General features: G+C 47.6%; 1 protein-coding gene across 2 annotated transcripts in view; it reads left to right on the top strand.

Moving 5' to 3' along the window:
• PEX14 (peroxisomal biogenesis factor 14) overlaps window positions 1-24,353 on the top strand; it is a 146,727-nt gene that overhangs the window by 103,885 nt on the left and 18,489 nt on the right. For both annotated transcript variants that reach the window (XM_036747034.1, XM_036747035.1), the window contains 3 exons: window positions 11,121-11,249; window positions 21,291-21,376; window positions 23,657-23,759. In XM_036747034.1, coding sequence (XP_036602929.1) covers window positions 11,121-11,249; window positions 21,291-21,376; window positions 23,657-23,759 — 318 coding nt within the window. The remainder of the gene's footprint in view (window positions 1-11,120; window positions 11,250-21,290; window positions 21,377-23,656; window positions 23,760-24,353) is intronic.

Genomic DNA, 24,353 nt, shown 5'->3' with positions numbered 1-24,353 from the left:
TTTACCATGTTGTTGTCCTTGTATAAGAGATTCTCCTGGTTCTGACCACTTCAGTTTGCATCGGTTCATACTACCAGGGTTCTCTGAAATTGTCTCTTTAATTTTTTAATGGCCCCATAATTTTCTGTCACAATCATATACCACAATTTGTTCATGTATTTTCCAACTGCCTAAAAGACAATCTAAGCTACTGCCTTAGATTATAGTGGGGTTTTTTTCCCCCTTTCTTTCCCTCCCCCACTAATCTTCCATTCCGGATCAAGAAGCTTGTTGTGCTTGTAGTTGTTTTCTCTCCAATGTTGTCCTCTCCCTTTCCCATCCCTCTTTGGTTTTTTTTTTCTCAAACTGGGTATACTTAAACATCCTGTTGTGTGTGGATGTGCATTCAGTTCTTCTTTGTCCATTTCAGATAAAAAGGAGGTTCATCCGTGCTTGCCGCCTTCGGCCCTTCTCACATACCCCTATGCTGAGAATTAGTAAGTTCTGCCCCCTTCTTCTCACATTAGTGTATTCTTTTTACTGTCCCTTCTCTTTCCTCTCTTAAAACTCGGAACTCTCTTCTCCAAACAATTAATCCAAACTCAGATCAGACCCTCCATTTTTCTTATTCAATACCCTCAGGACCCCCTGAAGACGTTCAGATCACCTCCTGTTAGAAAGTTAGCTGTCCATGATTACACAACCCCTAATTGCTCCATCAGTTTACTTCTCCAGGTTTCTCTACCCTCTTGGGTTTGTATTTCAGAGTTCCTCTTCAGCTCTGGTCTTTACATCAGAAGTGCCTCAAAGCCCTCTCTTGCACTAAAGGGCCATGTTTCCACTCCTCTAGGAATATATTTAGCTTTGCAGGGTTATAAGCCTGTATCTTTTGCCTTTTCAAATATATCTCAACAACTCCTTTAATTTATAATAGAAGCTACAAGGTCTGGTGTGATCCTTTTTGTGGATCCTTGGTACTTGAAATGAGAGTTCTGGATTTTGCCTGTTGGGATTTCTTTCAGGATTTGATTGTGGGATTTTTTTTTCTTTCTTCATTTGGCCCTCAGGTTCCAATGTACCTGAAATAGAGTGTCCAGCCTCTTGTTTGTTTGTGTAAATGATGGTTTTTAGAACATCAAGCGATTCTTCCTTGACCTGTTTTCTAGGTCAGTTGTTTCTGATATCATATAGCTTATGTGTATTTTCTTCTATTTTTTTTTTTTGATCTTTTGATTGTATTTTAGTATTTCTTGCCAACTCATAGAGTCATTCATTTCTCTTTGGTCTATTCAGGTTTTCAAAGAATCTATTTCTTGGGCAAGGTTTACCATTTCCCTTCTAAGCAATTTATTCCTTATCTGTTTCTTTCCTCCAGAGCTTTTATTTCATTTTAAAAAATCTCTTGTTTCACTTATTCTAGGTCTTCATTTGTCATCGTTACAGAGTTACTTTCACCTTCTTTTCAAGGATCTCTAGATTTGTGGTAATTTTCCATAGTAGGCCATGTCTTCTTTGGTTTACTCATTGCCATCTTTAGCTCTTTCATTGAGGCTTTTTGCCGTGTGGGTCAGGGGGTTGGCCCTGCTTGGTCTCAGCCTGGGTCATGTGGGTTCCCATACTGATCTGTACCTCCTTGAATTAGGTGCCCCCTTTCCACCCCAGAACTTTGAAGTTCAGAGTACTGGATATTTAAGGCCAGCTATGGCATCTAAGGGCAGAGTGCTATGGATCTTAGAGCCTCTAGAACCTGGGCTGTCTTGGTCTGAATGCTTTGCTGTGCACTGCCTCTCCCTAGGTCTTCTAAGGTTCTCATCTTGGGATTTTTGTGACCACCTTGGGGCTTTCTCAGGAAAGCCCTGTGCCATTGATGCCTCTGGACAAAGAAAGGCTCTCTGTGTCTCTGGCCGTTTTCTGCTCTTGGAGGCTGTGCCTGCCTGTGCTGGCACTGGCTTTCCTGAAAACACCCTTTCCTATTGCCCAGAGACTTCTGGCTGACTTTTTGTTCAATTCTGGGGTGGAAGAGGTCGATCACTGTAGATTCTCATTGGATTTCTTGATTGTTATTTAGTCTGGTACATTTTTCCAATTTTTGCTGGAGTAAGTGTATGGGAGCGAGGCAGTCAGACAGACATCTTGGCAAGAAATTCTATCTTCATTTTTCAGACAGAGAGACATCAAGATGTAAAAGGACTTGTCCAAGGTTCCATCAGGAGGGAATGACTAGGGTGAGAACCCAGACTTTCCCATGTGAGACCAGTTAGGAGGCTCTTGTAATTACCTGGGATCCTAGAAGGTACTAAGTGTTAACTCATGAAGTAACAGTAACTTACAGATGTGATAGAGGAGGCTCTACTTGCAGGCTTTTAGAGATCACGGAGAACATGTTCAGAAGCCTAGAGATATGTCCCAAATTTAGAAAAGGGAATGATAGGCCACACCCACTAATTTGCACATAGTAGATTTTGTCAGTGTTTGTTGAATGAAGTGATTGATTGATTCTGGAAAGCTTGATATCATGACTAGCAGAATTCAGCTTTACGTGGATAACTTCTGATCACTCAGAAAAGAAAGTGGTAATCACCAAGAATCAGCACAGGTTCACTAAGAAGAATACCACGTCATTTACTTTTCTTCTTTTGTTCAGTTTCTTAGACTGATAGAGAAAGGGAATAGCATAGGCATACTGGATCTGTATTTGAGCAAGGCAGTTAACAAAATCTCTCCTACTGGTCTCAGTGAAAAATGTGTATTTGCACCTGGTTTAACAACTTTAGCCAAAGATGCATTGTATTCATTTAATTACTTGATGTCAGCTGTGAGGTGCTCTCCAGGGGCATGCTGCATGGTACAAGATTCCGTACTTTCTCTTGTCCTCCTCAGTATTTTTGAGTATTTCAACCCAGGTGAAGACTATGATGTCAGCTTGCGAGATTTCCATATGGTGTGAAGCTGGGAGTGACCACTTACATGTCTGGTGAAATACTATATTCAGCAAAAAAAGCTGCACTAGCGCGAGGACTTAGGACTTACTCCTAAACCAGGGAGAGACAAGGTTAGACCCGCTGCAAGATGTGTGATACACCAGGCAGGCAGAATCTGGAGGAGTGTGTTCAGTTCTGGGCACCATGCTTTCCTAGAGACATTGCAGCCTGCCCAGCAGAGGGCGACCATGATGGTGAAGAGACTGGGGACAGTCACGGTAGCCTGGGAGAGTGGAATGGGGTTATTACAGCTGTCCTCTAATTGGTAAAGGGCTGTTACACAGACAGGTTAGTAGATTTCTTTTGTATGGTTCCATAGAGAAAACTAGGACCAGTGGCAGAAATTAAAGGCAGCCAGATGACTTCTCTAATATTTACAGCCGCTCAGATTAGAATGCATGACTTGATGAAGTAGTGATCTCTCTGTCATTGGACATAATGTAGCTGAGGCTAGTTGGCCACCTGTTGGCGATGTTGTCGGCATTGGAGCAGATGGCTGCCATGTTCTTTTTCCAGTTCTTTGATCCTAAATGGAGTGGATCCTGATGAACCTTGCCACAAATTTGAGGCTCATAGTGTGCCTGAGTGGTTGGAGAATGCAGTTATGGATGCTGCCTCCCAAGAAAGGGGCTTTCTCATCTCTGAAAAAGATAAATAAAAAGATTGTCCTCATCATCTTTGAGGCTCACAGGCCTTACAACCTATAACCTTGTTTTGAGAACCTGGCTACTGAGAGATGTTTGAAACACTCTTTAGTTGTCTTTTACTGTCCCAAAGCAAATGTTTGTTTTGGTGCCATAATGGAAACGTTTCCATTTGTGAAGCAAATGTTTAGAGCCGAAAGAAACATTTGGGCAGCCAGGATGTGTCAAAATAGAACAGATGCTTGCCTTTTAAAAACATGCTTTTTCAAACACCCTTTGTGTCTTGCTGCTGTGAGTACAACAACAGTGGGCCAGAGACCAGCGAGAGATGAGCACTTCCAGGCCCCTGCCAATTTGCTGTGCTCTGGGGCCTCAGGCAAGTCTTCACCTCCCTGTTTCCTGATTTTTCCCATCTAAAGATGAAGACCACTGTCCTAGGCTATTCTGTGTGGTAGCTGTGAGGACTGTTTTAAATGCTTTTTTAAAGGCAGTTCACAGATATAAAACACTCTAGCTAGGTAATGACCAGTGGAGCAGTAGGGGTCAGGTGTCATCATGTGGGGAGATGGTGAGTTAGGAGAGCTTTGTGTAACATAAGTAACCCGGGCCCAGAATGAGTTGGCCAGCCAGCCTCAGAGAGATGGGCACTCCACCACCCACTTCAGCACCACAAGTCTGTAATTGGGATTCTCTGAGCCTTGCTTTTCAAAGCAAAGCCTTGTGACCTGGCAAAGAGCAAGCTGGGAGCGTAGTTGAGGCCTATGGATTACTTTGGTTGCCCCCATGTGACAAAAGCGAATGCTGTTGACTTGGGTAGCCTTTTGTATGTACCATGTTTGTGGGGTTTTTATTAACCCAGCCCTTGGTTTTCTGTTGCAGAGCGCCCCCCTCCCACCTGTGTTGGGATGTGGGCTCATGGCACAGGTGGTAGCCATGACCTTTCCCCCCTTAGGCCAGCCTGAAAATGTTTGTCCTCCCTTTGCTTTACCCTTTGGAGTCAATGACCCAGTATTCATGTAGACCTCCTTTGTTTTTCATTGAGCTTAAGAGGAGGGGGGAAACCTTTAGGCTCTAGAACTAAAAATAGGCCTCTGAGATGCTGATTGGAAATCCTCCCAATCTCTCGTAAGAGAGATCTCAATTTGTGTTACACAGAGGGGCAGCTCACTTCTGTCTTGTTCACCAGTTATACTACTCCCCAGAGAAGGTCAATAAATTTTATAGGGAAGTTTCCTCCTCGTGCGGAAGGAGCTGAGCTCAGTGACTGGTATGTTTCAAATAATTTAGGACTGAGAAAATTTGTCTGCCTTTTGGGAAGGGGTGTCAAAACCTCATGTACCAAAACTTTTGAGTGGAGTTGATTTGGCTGTGACTTTAATTCCCCTGAGCACTGTCCTTTGTAACCCCGGACCTCTCTGATTCAGAGCGAAAAGCACCCCAAGGGCTGCACCGTAGATACTCAGGCCTTGCTTCTGAGTGTCCTGCTGGTCCTTCTTTGGGAATGATTTCTAATCATGCTTGATGAGGTATTTTCAAAAAAACCCACCCTCTCCTCCATGACCTTCTTGAGCCCCCCAAACATGGCATTAGATTGTTCACATATTATACTGTCTGTGTCTCTTCCCCTCTGTGCCCCCCTCCCCCATGCTCCCCTCAAAGAGAAAACTGCCTTGACTGGAGTAGCAGACTCGGTCTCCCTTATGGGAAGTCATCCAGTCTATAACACACCTTTCAGGCTTCTTGTCTTTAAACTAGCAGTGAAATACATTTTGTCCTGGCTTATAACACAGTGATTTATGCTGGGAGCCAGGCCTGGGTGATATCACAGTGTCCTTTTGTCTTTGTGTTGATTTTTCTCCCACATTTAATGTATTTAAGGGATATATTGTCTTTCTGGTTCACTGGGATTGGTACAAGTTTTAATGGGAAGTCCCCCCAGCTCCCTGTGTTTGGAGAAGAGAATTATATTCTTAGTTAGACATTTTTCTTCCCCCTGCCCCACAGTGGCAGGAGGCTGTGTTTTGTTGCTTTTCGAAATAGCATTCCTGCTGAGCATTTTTTAGAAAGGATACCAAGAGGGTATTCAATTTCAGCTCCTTTTCTTATCGACAACTTTTTTCTCTTATTATTCGAAGTTTCCTCCATTAAAGAGAGGGGGAAGTTACAAGAACTTGTTTGGAATTTTGCACATCAAGATCTCTTAGAATTGGGAGTGGGGTGGGGAATAATCCCGTTACCAGATCCTCAAATAAATACATTCCATTCAGGATGATACTATTTGTAGCTCCCCACCCCCCCAAGACCATGCTGAGCGCCCTAAGAATATTTTAATCAGAAGCAAAAGAAACCAGCTTTTGGCTTGTTGAGTATTTTCACCAAGTGAGTCGGGCAGGTTAGGGGGTGCAGGGTGGGGAGGAGGTCCCATAAACAAGGTGATATATAATATTTTTTTTTGTTCTCCTTTTAAATAAATACCGATCAGCTTTATGTTCAGAGACAATAGGAGCCGTTGGCTTAAATTTGCAGTTTACTGTATTTATGGCTGTAATATCAAGGTGCTGCCGTCGTAATTTCATGCCCCAATGAGAAGAGCAAGGTCGAAGCAAATGCTTCCATCGGCATCTGCTAACACACTAACTCATAAACAAGGCCCGGCTGGATCAGGTGGCACGGAATAATACAGGCTAATGAAATACAGCACAGCTTTCCATTACTGTTAGTTTTTACAGTGTCGTCATTACGTGTAATTTATGTTTAAAAAATTCAATTTTATACAAGGCACTGGGAAATAGGGGTCTCCAGGTCATCCCACGACTTTTAAAGCCTCGGAGCGGCCTTATTGCACTCCACTGTTCCAACAAAATGTTAATAATAAAATAAAAAAAATACTTTTTCCACCCTTCTCTTTCTCCCCCTTCAACCTTTTCTGGGTGAGTTGATTTTTCTTTTCATTGAGAGAGCTAGGGAAGTTTTCTCTTGCCATGGCTTGTGGGCCTGAATGTGTGTGCGCGTTTTTGTGTGTGTGTGTGTTTGTGACTGTGACCTCGGTGGCTGTGTGTCCCTGTGCGCCCCAGGGGTCACCTGAACCAGGAGTCGAGGGCACCTTTGGAACCTCCTGGCCCTCTCAGCCTCTGGCTCCCCGGCCTTGTTCCTGCAGAGCCAGGTGATGGCCTCCTGCCTAGGACAAACTCTGATGGAGCACTGAGAGCCTCTGGGGCTTGGTGAGCAGCTTCCCACACTTGCCTTTTGGATCCTCACCTTCGAGGCTGCTTGGAGGGGAGGCATCTGCAGGACCTGGAGGTGTCCTGGGGAGATGGTTCTGGGCCTTGGGAGCCCTGAGGGAGGGTCCTGAGGCAGCAGGTGGACCAGTTCCTTCAGGCCCACAAAGTCAACCACTTTCTTGTTTTGTTTACTTTAGAACAGAAACCTTCCAGAAAAGCAGAACAAAATAAAATTGTTTGTCTTGTGCTTAGGAAGAAGGAAGTGATGGGGCACAGGTACAGTACCAGCCCTGAGGCCGCTGTTTCAGATGCAGCAGCAACAAGGCTCCCAAACCAAAGACCTTCTTAGGAGGGAGAGCTCCTCAGCCTCCAGAGGCAGTGGCTGCTGCCCTCCCAAAGCGGAGCTGTGGTGGTGGTGGTGGGCTCAGAATGGAGCACCGGCAGCCAGCTTCCAGAGAAGTGTGCCTGAGCCGTCGTTCCAGGGCTCTCTGAGAAGCTGCTGGGCTCCAGGCTTTTCAGCTCTGCCAGCCTCAGCCTCCTGCTTGCTCAGCCTCCATCCTCTATTCCTGGCAGCTTCTCTCCACCCTCCTCCCTGCCTTTCCTTGGCAAAACTAGTGGGGCTGGACCCAATAACCCAATGGGCCCTTCCAGGCTTTAGTTTCTATTGATTCAAGGTTTAAATGACCGAGGTGACAGCCTTCAGAGGGGTTGGTGGCTCCTAAAAATTGCCAAGTGGCGGCAGTGAAGTTCCTGGGAGAGCATCTGAATGCAAGGAACACTGTTGGTGTAATAGAATGCAAATTGAAACCTAAAAGAAAATTTTAGGCTTTATGAAAATTATGACTAATTCTTCCAAAGGCAGCAGCTCTGAGGAAGAATTAGTGGGCCGGGGGAGGGTGAGGCAGAGGGGGAGAAGGCTTCCATGCCATAGGATTAGGAAGCCAGTCTGCTCCATCCCTCCACCGTGCTCAGTCCTTGCTCGGTACCCTCTGCGGTTAGATTATTCCTTGCAGATAGCAATCAACTGGAAGGAAGTGTGTGTGTCTAATTTGCATGAGATTATTTAAAACAAAAAAAAAGGTCTGCATTAGTCAGGGTGATGGTAAACAACGCAAAGAGATGCCTTTCATAATATAGCCGGTGCCTCAGCTTTCAAAGCCAAATAGAATTCACTTACAATTGGCAGTCTCCTTTATTGTTCCTTTTAACCTTTTGGATCCTGCATGGTCTTAATCTCACTGGGCCTGTTGAAGATCTCCACTGTTTGTGGGTGGTGGGAGCAGGGATGAGGGGACTCTCTCCCAAGGCAGGGACTCTTCAGCCCTGGGAGAAAAAGACCGTCCCACGGAGATGTCTCAATCTACAGAGAAAAGACAGAGACAGAGAGATGAGAGAGAGGACATTCAGTGAAGCATAGAGGCTGATCTGTGAGGGGTGGCTGGCTCTTCTGGGGGGTCACAGCAGCAGGCTGACACCAGAAGGACATTCTCTGCCATCACACTGGTACTCCAGAGTTGTCCACCTAGAGTCTGCAGCCAGGATCCACGTGGTCATTTCCTTTATTGCCTCTGGGGAGGGTAAACCAGTTCCTCATTGACTTGATTAGGGAAAGTCTGCAGTTTTCTGGAGGAAGAGGAGTCTGTATCATCACCTCTTTATGTAAACTTGAAGAACTGCAGGTTCTAGCCCTTACCTGCCCCGCTCTCTCTTATAATTCCGTATGATGTAGTAGGAGGGTCATTGGCCTAGGAGACTCTCCGTTCTGCCACTATGTAGCTGTTTGACCTTGGCATTGGTAAAATGAGGGCCTTGGGCTCTAGACCTGTGGAGGCCCCTCCCAGCCCTGACGTTTTATGTTCAGAGCTTCCCGCTCAGCTCTGGCTAGTCCTTTACCAACGTTCTGTATTTTCCTAATATTATGTTATTCTAAAAAAAACCAGGTAAATTAGCCAGCTGTTTTAAGAATAGAAATCCTGGTTGACTTAATGCTTTTAAACTGAGTCCTTCACTCTGTAGGGGAACTAGGGGAGGAAGGCATCTCAGGCAGCACACATTTGGGGCATGGGGCAGTAAGCTGTGGAAAAGAGACGTCCTTTTTCACTCCAGCTGGGCTTTGCTGTAATAATACAAAAGACACGTTTTAGTTGTGAAACAGTTTCCACCAAAGCTGCAGGGCCAAGCTCTGGGCAGAGTGTCCTGTCCCTTTAACCGGCTTCAGCTCCCACGGCTGGAGCACCGCCTGTAACTTACTGTATATTTCCCCAGCGTTAAACATTATCATACTTGTTTATATTTGAAAGAGCCAAAAGGGAAAATGAGAATGCAACTGAATGCTCCTTTTGGGAAAATTATCCTCATTTGCAGCCAGCGGCTGACAAGGCACGCGAGCCACCAGGTTTATAAAATTCTGCTGTGTGCCAGTGACCGGCAGCCGTGCTGACGTCGGCATGTGCGGCTCTCTCCTCCAATGGCTGATTATGAACTGGTTAAAACGATTTATACTTCTTAGGAAGGCCTTTGAGGCCATGCCTTCCCCTCCTTTTTCTGTGACCATAAGGACCAACGTTTAGGAGCCTCGGGTCAGTGTGGTCATGAGGCCAGGCCAAGTAGCAAGCCTGATCGGGTCAGCAGGATGAGGAATGCCTCCTGTCTAGCCCATTCCTGGGTTCACCTGTTGTATTCTGAAAGACCTAAGCATTCCTAGGGCCTTGCCCACCAATCTGCAGGGGAGCACAGCCCTGGCAGGATCATGTGTGGCCAGGTCAGCCGGTCCGAAGAGGGCCAGAGCCCTCCTGGGCAGTGCTGGCCTGTAGCATCAGCAGGAGATCCTGTGGCCTGGACACACACCCACCAGGATGGGGCCGGGCAGGGCTATGCTTTAAAGCATTAATATGCTCCATCTATTAGCCCCTTGGCACAGAGTGCGAGGCACCATGCTTTTGAAGAAGCTGATCCTCAGAACCTCCATGTACTTCATCTACCCCCAGGGGCAAATAGACCATGCTGTGGGCCTCTAATGGAGCCAAAATGCAGAGCTGCAGACCAGATGTGGAAAGCTCTCTGCTCCAGTTTAAAAGCTGTGTGTTGTGGCCGGACTGGAGACTGGGATTCCGGGAACGGTGTGGGCTGCTCAGGGCAGTTGTTTGCATGCCGGCAGTGGGGGGAGCCCTGGGCTCTGGTGCACACACACACAGCCAACATCCCCAGTTCACCTTGGGGGAAAGTTCTTCAGCTCCCCAGAAACCAGGCCTTTTCCCTTGTCTCCTCAGGGCAGGCCATTGCACTTACCCTCCTCTCCTGCACTTCTGGTCATGAACCTGGTTTAAGGCCTCAAGCTATAGGCCTGACCCAGATGTTGCTCATGGGAAGGTTTTCATGTGCTTTTTACTCCTTCATGGGAAAATCCTCTCCACACGTTGTAGCCATGTGCAAAGTGGCTAGAAGAGGAGAGATGGCTGGAGAGAGAGGGCGAGATAAGGACTAGACAAGAGAGGTGAAAGAAGAGAGAGAAAGAAAGGGGGAGAGAGAGAGAGAGAGAGAGAGAGAGAGAGAGAGAGAGAGAGAGAGAGAGAGGAAGGGAGAGAGAGAGAAGAGAGGAGAGGAGGGAGAGAGAAAGGAGAAACAGACACTAGCCAAAGGCGATCGAGGCGACAGCCTATCATAGGCTGGAGCAATAATCATCTGAAAGTTTGGGCCTGGCCTTGTTTTGATCTGTTTTCTTGTTTTATTTTCTTCTTTACATTCTATATCCCATTCATACTAATCACAGTCAGTCCTGATTTTTCTTTTTATTTCTGCATTTGTCATAAAATAAAGCAAATTATTCCCGTCTTCGGAAACGATCTAGACTAATTAGTCGTCTCACCCAATAATTAGTTTTTTGTTTCCCTGTCTGTTTTCATGCATTATTGTTAGTTTTTTCCCCTCTTTTTTTTAACACCATTACAGATTAAAATGAGCCACATTTGCAGTTGATGGTATCTGTTTTCGGGGGAAGAATGGAGAATTGCAGTATGGAGCGACTTCAAAAGCAGCAATAAACTCAAGGATAAATTAAGGAAATTGAATGAGCCACATTTGGAAGCAGCGTTGAGGCTAATATTCTGTCGCTTAAGGTTAAATTGCAACAGAGAGAGGTTCCAGAGAATCCAAAATCGGGGAGGCGACAGCCCAGGAATCACCATGCTTGATGTTCTGCAGCTCCAAGGGTCCTGTCTCACCAGAGATTGCGTTCATTCAAACCACAGAAAGTGGAGTGAGGTGCTAACCCCATATCATTTCCTCTTCCCTCTCAGGGCTGACAGATGAAGAGATTGACTTGGCTTTCCAGCAGTCAGGCACGGCTGCTGATGAGTCTCAGTCCTTGGGCCCTTCTGCCCCGATGGTGCCCCTCCAGCCCCCTCACCTCGTGCCTCAGCCGTACAGTAAGTCACCTGTTGCCTCTCTGGCCTCGGCCCTCTTTGGCCTTCTGAACCTCTCAGCTGCCTCAGGCTGGGGTCGCCTTCCTCCCTTTCCTTTCCTTTCTTGCTGTAGCTTGCAGATCATTCCCATAAGGGAGAACTTGGGAAAAGAGAAATCCTCCCAGAGGCTGTTCCCAACTGAATGTGACACACCTGATCCTCTTCATCCACCGTAGGACAAAGTTTAGTGTAGTCTTTTGGGCCTCTCTGTTGCACTAAGGAAATCACAGAGACCAGGTGCTGGTTGGGCCTCTTCTCCCATTTTGCTGACTGTGGGCCCTGGTGCTGCCATGGTTTACTGTTTCCAGGAAACGTTCCCTCCTGTTTCTGGCTGCTCTGTGAGCTGATTGGTTGCCTGTTATTTAAAGTTTTTATTATAGCAAGTCTTGATACGTGTTTTAGTTTTTAAAAATTTTAAGATCCTGGCTTATTCCTTCATCTGTGGTGGGGTCTCTTTAGGGGTTTCCCAATTAAAATGTAAAAATCCTTACTCTTAATTGCTCTTAATTGTGTATGAATGTTAATCATGAGGTTTGTTATGAAAGCTATTTTAGAAGTATAGATTATGGCAGATAATGGCAGCAATATACACCCCCAAAATGTTTAAGCAGGCGTTAAGCTCCATTCCAGGTCACATGGAACATTGTGTCACAGACTGGGCTGAGCCCCTTGGGACTGGTAAATAGCCTACTTCCTTCTTTGTTCCTTTAAAGAAATTCCACGGTGGTGCCTGCTGGCCTTCCTTCCAGATGTCTTTCCTGTGTTGTCTTCATCTTCCCTGGGTACTTAAGAAGATGGCTTTGGGGTATCATGGGTTTGTTTGTTTTTGGTTTTGTTTTACAAGTTTAAAATCATTTTAAGTATCAGGTTTTTAATGGCAAACCTCAAAGAGACAAGTCCATTTTGCTCATCTAGTAGCTGTTTTCCTTTTTCCTTACCTTTTCTTTTCCCATCCCTTTCTGGTTTGGACGAGCAACCGGCCAAGAGGCCACTGCTAGAGGAATGTGGGCAGGGTCTTTCGAGGGCCTCCCGTGACCTCCCCAGTGGATGAGTCACAAGGGGGACACGGTCTCTCCGTGGCTCAGATCTCATTTGTCCCCTCTCCTTCCCTTGCTCTCTTGAAGAGGAGGCTGTGGATTAGAGGAGGCATTCGTTCCTGGCTTGTCTTAGCAAACACTGTCTTGTTGACTGGACTGACACATCATGGCAGGAAGCCTCTGGAGTGAGGAAGCCCATGCTGAGATGTTTGGCTTTTGCTTCATTTAAGTGACTGGAGAGTCTGTAGCAACCACTTGTTAGCCTGGTCCGTTCCTCTGCATCATTCAGCTTCCAGGTGTTTGCTGTGGTTCACTGAGCACCCTTCACGGGTGCTTCTTAACCACTGGATTGGGATTCGCTTCTTTTTCTCTAGTTGAGTCCTTGGGCCAGCCTTTTAATGGCACTTGCTCAGGATAGGCGCTGGCAGCTGGCAGAATTGTTGCAGGAGGCACATCTGTTGGATTCCAGCTGCTTCCTTACATGGCTTAATATAAATAGGTCTCCAGGGATACAGGGCTACTCTTTGCTCAGAACAAATTGCTTTAGGGGGTCAGAGAGTTGGGCCAGAGTCTCAGTGAACTTGCCTGGGTTCAGTGGACTAGCATGATTAAATGAAGACTTTTTTTGGCAAGAGGAAAATCACCAGTTCACTTGCTTAAAAGAGTTTCTGATGCCCACACCTCTTGGAGTAAAAGCATCAGCATGTTGAGATTTCTCCCAGAGAGGTATGTTTAAAAAATTCTCCCTGCCCAGAAAATCGGAAGCATTCTATCAGAGAAAAAAAAATCCTTCCATTGCTGCCACTGGAGTAAAAAATCCTAGTAATTATAATTTTAAATACATTGAGTTTTTAGTTCTCTCCCTTTAGCTTCATTCTTAAACCGTTACATTGCTCCTCTCAGCTCGACGGGGGTAATTCTGTCTTTTCCCTTCGGTACTTTTGCCAAGAGGTGTCAAAACTGCTCCAAAAAAAAAAAAAGCTTGATTTTGATTAATATAGAGAAACAAGACTTTGCCTGACTGATAATAAAACTGATAAATGACATTTGAATTACTTGTAGCGGTAATTTATTACATAAAATATCTTTTATTTGACATGCGATTAGTTGCTAGAAGCATCACTCAATCTGACTAGTTTAAACATGCTCTAAAATGAACCCCAGTAAAAACCAGGGCTGTCGGCTGCTGGCTTTATGAAATATACTGATCCTGCAGTGAGGAAAAAACCTGACTTTAAATATTTAAATGATTAATTGGGTTTATATATTTTTTTTACCTTTCTAACCCCCTTAATTACAAGCAAACTCAGGGGAGTTTCTGAACTAGGTGTGCAATCTGCATGCTCATCGCCAAGGCATTGTCTATGTCCCTGCATGAGGTATTTATGGCCTCCATGCACACGTCTTCCTTTTGGGTTTAGATCCACTCCTAGCCCTGTCCTAGTAGCTGCTGTCTAGGGGCCTGGCATTCCATTTCCCCCCATCTCTGGCCTTTTGGGAGGACAGAGGACAGAAAGGGAGAGATAGAGAGACACACAAGACATTTGCCAAATCCCTTGGTTTTTGGAGATGCCCTGGGTGACCTTGAAGGGATCTCCCGGGGCCCGTGTTTCAGACAGCAGTCTCTTTTCCCTAAGCAGCTCAAGAAGAGTCATGTTCTTGGATCCTGAGCTCTTGAGTCTCCTTCCTCGTGGGCAGAGCCAGCTCATGCTAAGAGCACACGAGTCATAAAGTAGGAATTGTCCTATCTTGTGGATGATTAGACAGCCCTGGATGGTTTTCAGGGCTCTTGCCCCTCTTATGTCACGTGGGCATCCCAGCCACCTGAAGAGAGAGGCGATGCAGGGAGCAGCTCCAAATTCCAGATGAGGAAGCTAGTTCCTTTTCAGCATTTCTGTTACTGGGGAAATTTAACTGCTCTTTAGATCTTAGCAAGTACAGATAAAGTGAGTATGGGAACCTGGAGTAGCGACCCCATTTCAATGCAGTTGGGCTCTATTTGGGACCTACTACACTCTTAGGCCTTGCTTAGCTACACATGAGTAGTATATGTGTGTGGGGTCACACACACACACACACACACACACACACACACACACACACACCAGTTAACCTTGTATGACATTGTCATTTGATCAAGGGCCAAAATGCCCAGAAAAAAATCAGAAGTACTTTGGGAGTCCAGAGAACAGTGAGGCCGGTGGAGGCTGGAGGACTTCTGGAATGCTCCATGGAGGTGATACATAGGTGCCAAAGGGAGACTTGGGAGAGGCCAACTATGGAGCTTAGGCCAGTCTGCTCAGTGTGTGAAAGGCAAGCCTGAAGGAAATCATTCAGTAAGTACTTGTTGTTCATGGTACACAGTAGGCATCTAATAAATGTTAGTCACATAAGAGAATGACAAGCCACCACAGACTTAGATTTGTTCTCCATTTATTTACACCCAGAGAGATTAGGGTGGGAAAGGGGTGTCAGATGTGGGCGTGGTCAGTGCCAGTTCTACTAGGTGTCCTTGATACTGATACTCAACAGACTAGGCTGACCTGTGACCTAGTTTACGTCATTCACTTATTCCTTCATTGATTCATTCATTTATGTGCCTGTCTTGGAAATCAGATATAAATGATTGACGCTTTGGCCATTAACTTAGGTTACATATTTTGGCTGTTTGATCAGAGAGGTTAAGCGACTATTCCTAAGGTACCATGACATCTTTCTTTTGTAGCCATGAATAGGTCACCTTTTGATTTTTTCAGTGTTGATAGGGAAGGATTTTTCCTGTTAGCTCTTCAGTGCGGTCAGCAGCCCCAGCCACCTCTCACCTTAGTGCTGGCCATTTTTATAAGTTACGTATGCCTGATGCATCCCCAAGCTGAGACCCACCGTAAAGGACCCATGGCCAGTCTCAGGCCTGTGGAATTTTCCCTCGTGCAGTCTCTGTGGTGCCATCCTTGACTATTCCAGAGTTCAGGGAAGGTTGGTGAAGAGAGAGGCTGGACTTCGTCACTGTCACCAGAGTTCTGCTTTCTTCTCAGGCGACCCTGCTCCGCTCCTCCTAGCCTCTCCCCGGTCATCTGCCAAGTGGGGTGTTGGCTCCCCCCAGGCAGTAGGAGCTTTGAAATTCATTCTATGCTATTCAAAAATAGGCTTACCTTTTTAATCATCTCGTCCTCAGGCTTGTGTTAAAATTAGTGCGTTTCTCCAGGGGCATGTTGGATAGTGGGAAGAGCTTCTCCAAGATTTTCAGTGATGCGGCTAACCCCCAGAAGAGACAAGCACAACTGTCCCTGGGTCAGTCAGGCAATCGGTGGGTGTCTGTTGAGTGCCCATGATATGTTTAGCACTGCGCTGTGCTGTGTGCTGTGGGGTGTATAGGAGAAACATAAAACATGCACCCTGTTTTCAAGAAATTTACTGTTGGGTTGAGGAAACAAGACTAATACACCTGAAATGATTATTGAGCAAGGCAAAACAGTATGATGAAATGCTGAGCCGTGAGTGCTGTAAAACAGCAGGACCAGACATGGATTAAGAAGTGTATTACAAGTTAAATGAAAGAGTGAGGTGAGGCTGGGGGAGGAGGGAGGGAGGACGGCCAGGGGTGCCCTGGGATCTGGGAGGCAGGCCGCTGGGGGACAAAGACCAGTGGGCCTGGCATCCCGATGCTGCTTAAGTCCCCTTTACAGCCGTGTGATCCTGGGTGAGTCGTGTAACCACTGGAGCCTTTGTTTCCTCTTCTGGAAAATGATGATGACCCTCTGTGCCTCCCCAGGAGGGTGGGAAGACCGTGTGAGTTCATGTGTGTAAACCACAAAGCACTAATAATATAAACCACAGCTAACATTTATATACTGCAAAATACTTTACAGACACTGTCTCACTTGACCTTTCATGTAAACCTCCAAAGTGTCCATCTTCCATCCATCTATAAGCATTTATTAAGCCCCTGCTGTGTGCCATGCTGTATGCTTGATGCTAGGGCTACAGAATCCAGGGAATGAAGCTGATGGGCTGCTGGGGGAGAGGACACGTCCATGTTTACAGAAGTCAATACAAGATAAACAATACCAGGTAGTTGTTTGGGGGCATCGGGAGGTGGTGGTGCAGGAGAGGGAAGGGGATTCTGAGAGGATTCCCAACCAGGAGGCGGGAAGGTCTGAGCTCAGATCCTTTTGAAACACCAGCTGGGTGACGGCCCCCTGCCTCAGTTTCTTCAGCTGTGAAATGGTGATAATCATAGCCCTTCACCTCTGAGGGTTATTGGGAGGATTGAATGAGATGACATATAAAGCACTCTGCAACCTTAGCGCTATGTAATGCTAGCTTATTTCAGGTATGGTAGGCAGTCTGTCAAAAGATGGGGAAAAGGGTGTCCCATTGGGGAACAGCAGGAAGGAGACAATCCCTCTGCCATTCTGTAACTTTCACTTTCCACTAAATGGAAAACCCGCACCTGACATCATTCATTGGTTTTGTGAAAATGAGGCATTAGTTGAAATGAAACTTCATGGACTGCTTTGTTCCAGGTCTTACAGTTGGGCGGTGGGCTGAAAGCCACTCCCCATAGGGCTTAGCCTCAGACCGGGTCCTGTTTTAGCAGTGTTAGTCAAGACAGTGGCCTGGGAGTGCTGAATCCTGTGCCCTGTAGGTTACTTGGAAGTTGTTGAGAATCTGGAGCCGTTTAACCACAGAAACAGCGGTGGTGGGACCACACCGGCCCTCAGAAGCCTCTCTGATCCATAACGATGTCTCCCTATCATCTGTCATGGCAGTGTCATGGTGGGATGGTGTATTTCAGACTCTGGTCTTCAGCCATTTCCGAATCTCCACAGAAGCACAGAGGAGGGCTTTCCTGGGCCCTGCCTGTCCAGGGCAGTGGGCAGGGGCCTCCAGTGGTGGCTTTGCAGTAGGTGAGGTATAGCCCCAGCTCCAGGGGGAGTGGGCAGGAAGGCTGCTGGGGCTTCGCCATCTGTGCGGGCATAGTTCAGGAGCTGTTACAGAGTTCTGTGACTCGGAGGCTTCTTTGTTGTTTCTGAGTGGCGTGATCATGTGTATGATCAGAGGGCATGAGTCAGCCTAGCACCTAAGTGGACTCTTGCAGTCAGACTAGTGTGGCTGTTTCTGGCCAGAGCCCAACTTCTGAGGGGAGGAAACCTTAGACGCGGGCTGCAGGAGCCCCCTGCCCATTTCCCATAGTGGAGAATAACAGCAGCAGTCACAATGATAGCTGGCTTTTATATAGCACTTCAAGGTTTGCAAAACACTTTGCAGTTGTCTCATGTGGTCCCCACAACCCTGAGACATTGATGCTGTTATGATCCTTAGTTTACATTTGGGGAACTGCTGGCAGGCCTGCGTAGAATCGCCCAGCCAGCAGTAAGTGTGTGCCTGAAGCAGAATCTGATTCAGGTCTTCCTGAACCCAGGTGTACTGATGCTCCATGTGCTCTGCAATCACGCTTATTTTATGCTGTTTTGTACCCTAAAGCAGCATGGCCAGGATAGGCCTGGTTTTCCAGATCCTAGCCCAGTTCAGTTCAGCAAACGTTTTTAAACACCTACTGTGTGCATTGCCCTGTGGTGCTGGAGGTTCCGGAGATACAAAGATGAAAATTAAGTTATCCCTGCCTTCCAGGAGCTTGGGTCCCTTCAGAGTAGAGAAGGGGATAGATTGCAGGAGAGAGAAAGCAGGGTTTGGAGTCAGAGAATCTGAATTCAGATTCTTGCTCTGTCTCTCTCTGTTCGTGGGCAGGGCACTTAAGCTCTCTGGGCCTCTGTTTCATTTGTAAGATGGAGGAATTAGTACCAGATGGCCTCTTAAGGCATTTTGTAGCTCTGAATCTGTGGTCCCAGGATTCTTTGGGAATCCAGAAGGGCATCAGGCAGAATATTGCCCATGGGCTTCTATAGTGTGTCATTCACATGCCTGCTATGTGCCAGGCACTGTACTAGGCACCGAGCACACAGAGACAGCAGTGTGACAGTCTCAGCCCACAGGGCATTTAAATTCTCCTAGGGCTCTGTACGCAGGAGATGAGTCAGTGTAGACTGTATGCTAAATAAATATGAAGTACTTTTTGGGGGAGTGGGGGAGAAGAACCTGAGTAAGTGGGGAGATAAGGAAAGGGCTCAGGTAGGAGGCAAGGCCTTGAAAAAGGCTGAAGATTTGAAGAGATGGAGATGAGGAAGGAGACATTTCAGCCATGGGGGGTGGGAGGGGCACTTTTCCCCAGTGCAGGGTCGACTGTCTTCCTTTAATTCTTGGAGGTGGTCACGATGGTGGCCCCTTGAAAGCCCGAGCGTCTCCCTTCAGAGACCGATTTGACTTGGTAGCTAGCTAGCACTGCCTATATAGACCTTATAGAAAGTCACGCTCTTGTCACTTTGCTGACCTTTTTAACTGCAACAGATTCCTGTCTCGGTCTTTGATCGGGCCTTGGAAAGAAAGGAGCAGCTCTGTACTGGCTTGGGAGGTCTTCCCACGTGGGACCTCCGGTTCTCGAGCTGACCACTTCCCACCTTCTCTCTGGGGAGTTGCAGTCTCCTGTAGATATGGCTGGCCTGTGTTCATGTCCAGGTCCTCTTCCCAGAGCTCACAGTTCACGTTCCCTGACACTTTCCTCTCTTACAGTCTGGAGCAGGGGGTCGACTGGCCAGGCCTATGCAGTTCTTATTACAGTTCTGGAGGTTCAGGAAGGAGACCCGTGTTTTCTGTGGCCTCCCTGTGTCTCCTTTCTGATCCCCTTGGGTAATCTGAGGGAATGGGGGGAAAGGAGCCTGAAGGGAAGAAATCCAAGTACTTTGGGGTTTGGTGGGGAGAATGGAGGGAGGACTTTGGCCACATGTGGGTGTTTAATAAACATTTGCTAAACTGAATTGGACTAGGACCTGGAGAATATTATCACTATATCGGAGTCCAAGTTCTTCCCTTTGAAAGCACCTCGGGCTAGTGAGAGCCCTCCCCAGGCCTGCTCTTCCTTCTCTTTCCCTTTTTGCCACCAGACAGAGTTGTATCACCCATCTCCAAAACGAGTAAAATGGCATTTCGGCTTCTTGTCTTTATAGACTCTCTGAACTTTAGGAAAGATCATTCTGGTCCCTTTTCATTAATAATGAAAACCAGAGGGCAATAAAATGTTCTTAGCGTGAGCATGACAGGAACAGAGGGAGCGCTGAGTGAGGTGAAGGGTGCATCTGACAAGGAACTACAGGTGTTTCTCAATTCTGCACCGAGGTCAGGGCGCTTGGAAGGTGGGAGCAGCTCGGAAGTTGGCTCTGCTTCTTGGCTTGGCTTTAACCCCTTGGAGCCCGGAAGAATGGGCTTGGAAAGCTTGCTGCTTCTGGTCTCAACCCCGCGGCTGACTCACCTTGTGTGTGTTCGCTGGATTTTTGAGTAACAAATGGGGATGCGGTCAGCTATTCTGAATACATGCCAGGCATGGAAATGTTCTCTCTCAGGTCTAAGGCCACATAATGGATATCTCGTGCCCTAAGTAAAGCTCAGCTGAATACTGACTCCTAAGAAGGAGATACTATGCTTTCTTGTCTCCATTCTCCTAATGTTGAGTATTTATTAGAAGCATGGCCTGGGGACAAGCACATAAAGCTGACCCTGACTCCCTTGACTGTGAAATCAAGGTCGGAGATCCAGCCAACTCTGCCTTCAGTGCTCTTCACCAATTCTCTAATCAACTCATTGTTTTTGTAATTAAATGAGGGTGAAAGTGGATGATGGGGTGTCATGGAGATTATGCAGGGGACTCCTTTGAGGCATGGGACCAGATGCTTTCAGAGCCTTCTTAAAAACCCCAGGTCCTAGGAGTCAATATGTGAATTCCTGGGGACTGTTTATTTGGACACCCTGGCTGGGCAGCATTTCTTAGACTCTGAGAAGAAAGTTTAGGGGAGAACTTCCCAGTTACTACTTTATGAAAGCATCTCTGGGCAAGCCTTGCTTTGGCAAATCTCATTCTGAAATCCACAGGCATTGAGGGAGTGAGCCGGTGAGTGAGTGTGGTGGCATCTCGATCGATGGACAGAGCCTTGGTCTTTGCAGAAGCCCATTGAGCAGAGCTGAATGGGGGGGTGGGGTGGTGCTTCTGCTGAACCCTGGGAAGGCTCTGGTCCTGGATCTGCCTTGGTTGGGCTGTTGGCCAGAGGCCCCCTCGGTGTATGTGCCCACATCCTGCTACTAAACTTTAAGAAAGAACATTCTGCTGCATCTGGATTATTAATGAAAACCCCGGGCATCATGGGGCCTTGCCAGCAGCTTTATGGGTGTGTGTTAGAGGGCAGGAGAGGGGAGGGGAGGAAGGGTGTGAAGCTGTCAAACTACAGGGGGCTCTTGGTTCCATTTGGTGACGAGAATTCACCCCTTTCCTTTGCTTGGCTGAATTCTGATGCTCCTTTAATGAGGGTCAGGAATCCTTCTGCTCTTTTCTTCTCCCAAATCCATTTCCAGATTCCTTGTTCTTGTGACATTGTTGTGATGGGGATGGTGTTTAGGGGACATGGCCTTGGAGTTTGAGGTGTCCGACCCTGGACCTTGGTTGGAAAGGCTCCCCCGTGCACTCCTGGAGGCTTTCGAAGTGCTGACCATTATCCTGGTGGAGAGGAGCAGGGACAGAGCAGGCAAGGGCCCTGCTGTGGCCTGAGCTAGAGAGGACCCCAGGGGTCCCTGGGCTTCTCTGTGTCTAAGAGGGCCAGTCCATCAGGAGCCTTCAGTCATGGCTCATGCTGTGGCATCTCCTTGTCCTTCTCTCACTTATGGAGGCGACTCCCAAGGGGGTGCAGTGAGCAGAGGGCTCCCTTCGATGGCAAGAAGACTGGAGTTCAGATTCTGCTTTTAACACTTACTAGCTCTGTGACCCTGGGCAAGTTAGCGCCTCCTCCCTCTCCTTCCCCTCCCGTTGGAAGGAGACTGTGGTGTCCGTTTTCTTCACTTGTGTTTCTCTCTCTCCAACCATTAGACCCTGCAAGTTCTAGATGGCGAGATTATGGGGCTCTGACTATCATCATGGCAGGGATCGCCTTTGGCTTCCACCAGCTCTACAAGGTACGTGTGGCTCTGGCCGAGATCCTGGGAAGGCTGCCGGGTGTGCTGCTTCCAATGCCTCCTTCCCTTTATCTGGGCAGGAAGCCCTCCCCCGTACCCCCACGCAGAGCGAGCAAAGGGCCCAAAGACCATTTCCCTGGTAGCAGGTTGTGGACTTGAATGTGGCAAGTGAGAGATGCAGAGGGTGCCACAGACAGATAGCTCGGGTTCTGTGTCTGTGGATGACCAGAACCATGAGCACGTCTAAGAGGTCAGTCTGTCCTTCCACCATTTATATGGGGTGTAGATCATATTCTTTTGCATGTAAGTCTAATCATAAACAAACAAAGATTCTGCTCATTGAAGAAGGCCGTAAATCTGCCAAGAGTTTTCATGCAATAACGTGGGCTCTCCAGGCAGCCCTTCAGATTGTCGCTTCTTTCCTAGAAGGAGCTGGCAGTCTGACTGAGAGAAGGCCAGGCTGTGGTTTGGAGTCATTGGAGTGTGCTTATTCCCCAGAGGCCCCTGAGAACACAGGGGGTGAGGAGCAAATGGGGGACGCTGGTGCTGATGCCCTTGCCACCGTCCCTGCCCTTGTTCCCCTCTACGAGGGCTACTTTTGCCAGCATCGAGATATTCAGAAGCTCTTTTCGTCTGAGAATCCTGTCATCGAAAGGCCCTGGGAGGCCACCTAGTCGAGCCCCCGCTTGAGTCCGGAGTCCTCTCGATCACATTCAGTAGACTTGTTGAGCGTTAAACTCATGTTAAGCTTGAAATCTCTTGCTAGCCACAGTGCACCTCTGCTGCACGACTCTTAGTTTTTGCCAAATTCGAAAGCTGTTGGCTGGCTAAGAAACAGGAGATAGATTTATGTGAAGTCCAGTGCCAGAGATGGACATTTCAGCATCAAAACTTAGTTCCCCATCCTGGCACTCTCCTTCATGTGTTGTTGTACATAGAAAACAGCAGTCTAAACACTAGGTCAGAGTAGAAAGAAGTGTAAACTGAAAGTCTTTTCAAAGAAGTGCCTCCTATACTATATTGTAAGGAATGGTTAAATAGCCGCTCACTCGGCAGTCCAAGGACCCAATAACGTCCCACTGATAGAGCCGGGAAGACGTGTCTTTGGATGTGGATAGTAAGTTCTGGTCTCTTTCCCTCTGTGGGAGTGGCGAGGTAGGCAAGGGATGGGGGACAGGCCCAGGAATGGTGATGTCAGTGATAGAGGGAGCTCCCTAGGTCTTTCTCTCAGCTTTTAGATGGACTTTGAGAGATCGAGTGGCTTGGGAATAGAAAAAAAGGTGATTGAATGAAAGGAGCAATCCAGGTATGGACAGGCATGGAAGGCCTCAGCCAGGGGCCGTATAAATGGTCTTCCCTCCTTAGGAGGACCCTTACTCAGAGTACCCACTCACTTCCTGGCTTTGAACTTCCCGAGTTCTCCACTCAAGTGGTAACTCTGCTGTTGACATGTTTCAGCAGTGTTGTGGGCAAGAACTAATACCAGCCATTGGGAAAAGCACTTTGCAGAATAGACGAGAAAGTGCTTACGTAGAAATGTTAAAGGATGAGCTTCACTTAGGAGTGGTTCCCACAAACCCCTTGTGAGTCACCTCCTTTTCCCTCCCCAATAAGAAACTATTAATGTAGAAGTTGCTGTTCCTCCTTTTGTGGGGCCCAGGTGGATGATGGACTGAGGAAAGAGTTTAGAGACACCTGCTGGGCCCAGATCCCCCTCTTTCCAGAGCAGCCAGCTGAGAGTTGGGTTGGGGGCAGGCTTCCCCATTCTGGATGCTGGCTGCTTGGTCGCCTGCCTGGCTGGTGCTTAGGGAGCTCAGGGCAGGCCTTCCTCCTCCTCCTCTTCCTGTGTCCTCTCTCTCCTGCTGAAGCTTATTGCCTGACCCTTTGTTTCTTGGCAGCTCTGTGACTTCTCCTCGTCGTCTCCCACAGCCCTCTTAGCCTCTCTCACTCACGTATGTCAGAGGTCCTTGTGTTTGAGTCCAGCTCTGGAGGAGATGATTCGGAGGTTATTCTTAGAGCTCACAGACTAGGGGTGGTCTTCCTGGGACTCCCCTACATAGCCATAGACTTTGCACTAAGCTGGCAGAGCAGAGGTCCCCAGAAATGGCCTCTCTCCTAACTTTGGGAAGGCTCTTGTGAGGTGTTTGTTGAGACTCGACTTGGGAGGGAAGGTCATGGGAAAGGAAGAGCTGGTCCGGGGAGCGTGGGGTGTCTGTGGGAAGCGAGGGGCGGGGAGCTGGGGGCAAGTGGCTGCTGCTGACACCCGTCTGCTTCTTGCAGAAGTACCTGCTCCCTCTGCTCATGGGAGGCAAGGAGGACAGGAAACAGCTCCAGAGAATCGAGGCGAATATCTCGGAGATGAGCGGCAGCATGACGCAGACAGGTAGAGGCTGATGGCTCCATCAGCTCGCCCCTCCGAGCCCCCCGCGTGTGCCCCCCCCACCCTCCGCCTCCACTCTATGCGGTGACTTCATTTATCTGCTCGAGAATCTGTTCACATTTGCAAATGAAGCCGCCGTCATTTCGGTTTAATTTGAAATTGCTTGTTTACTGTCGGCGCGGCCTCAATTAATTATGTTTTTACGGAAAGGCTCCCAACCTCAGAATATTAATAAGGGGAATAAAATGACAGCCTTTCTAGGGGCTGTAAAGTTCATTTTTAATTTCTGCTTCTCCGAGGTTTTCAGGGGGGTTTTTCGGTGATTTTTTCCCCCTTCCCTCTAAGAATTCAAAGCGGGGTCAAGAGAGTCCGTAATTACTACGGCTCCTCCGACCCTGGCCACCTTCTCTGTTATCGACTCCATGGGGCTCCCGCCTGCTCGTTCCCCAGCACCCTCGTGATGGCCCAGATTAGCTGTAACCTGTCATGCCCGTGGGCTTCTTTTTTCCTTCTGAACTTGTTTACGGGATTAAAAACAAAGGCGGGCAGAAGACCTTCCCAAACCACAAGTTTCTCCTGTGTGTGGCCTGGGGCCCG

Source organism: Trichosurus vulpecula, chromosome 2 (genome assembly GCF_011100635.1).
Source record: "Trichosurus vulpecula isolate mTriVul1 chromosome 2, mTriVul1.pri, whole genome shotgun sequence".
Taxonomy (NCBI): Eukaryota; Metazoa; Chordata; class Mammalia; order Diprotodontia; family Phalangeridae; genus Trichosurus; species Trichosurus vulpecula.
This window is presented reverse-complemented; position numbering and strand designations above follow the sequence as displayed.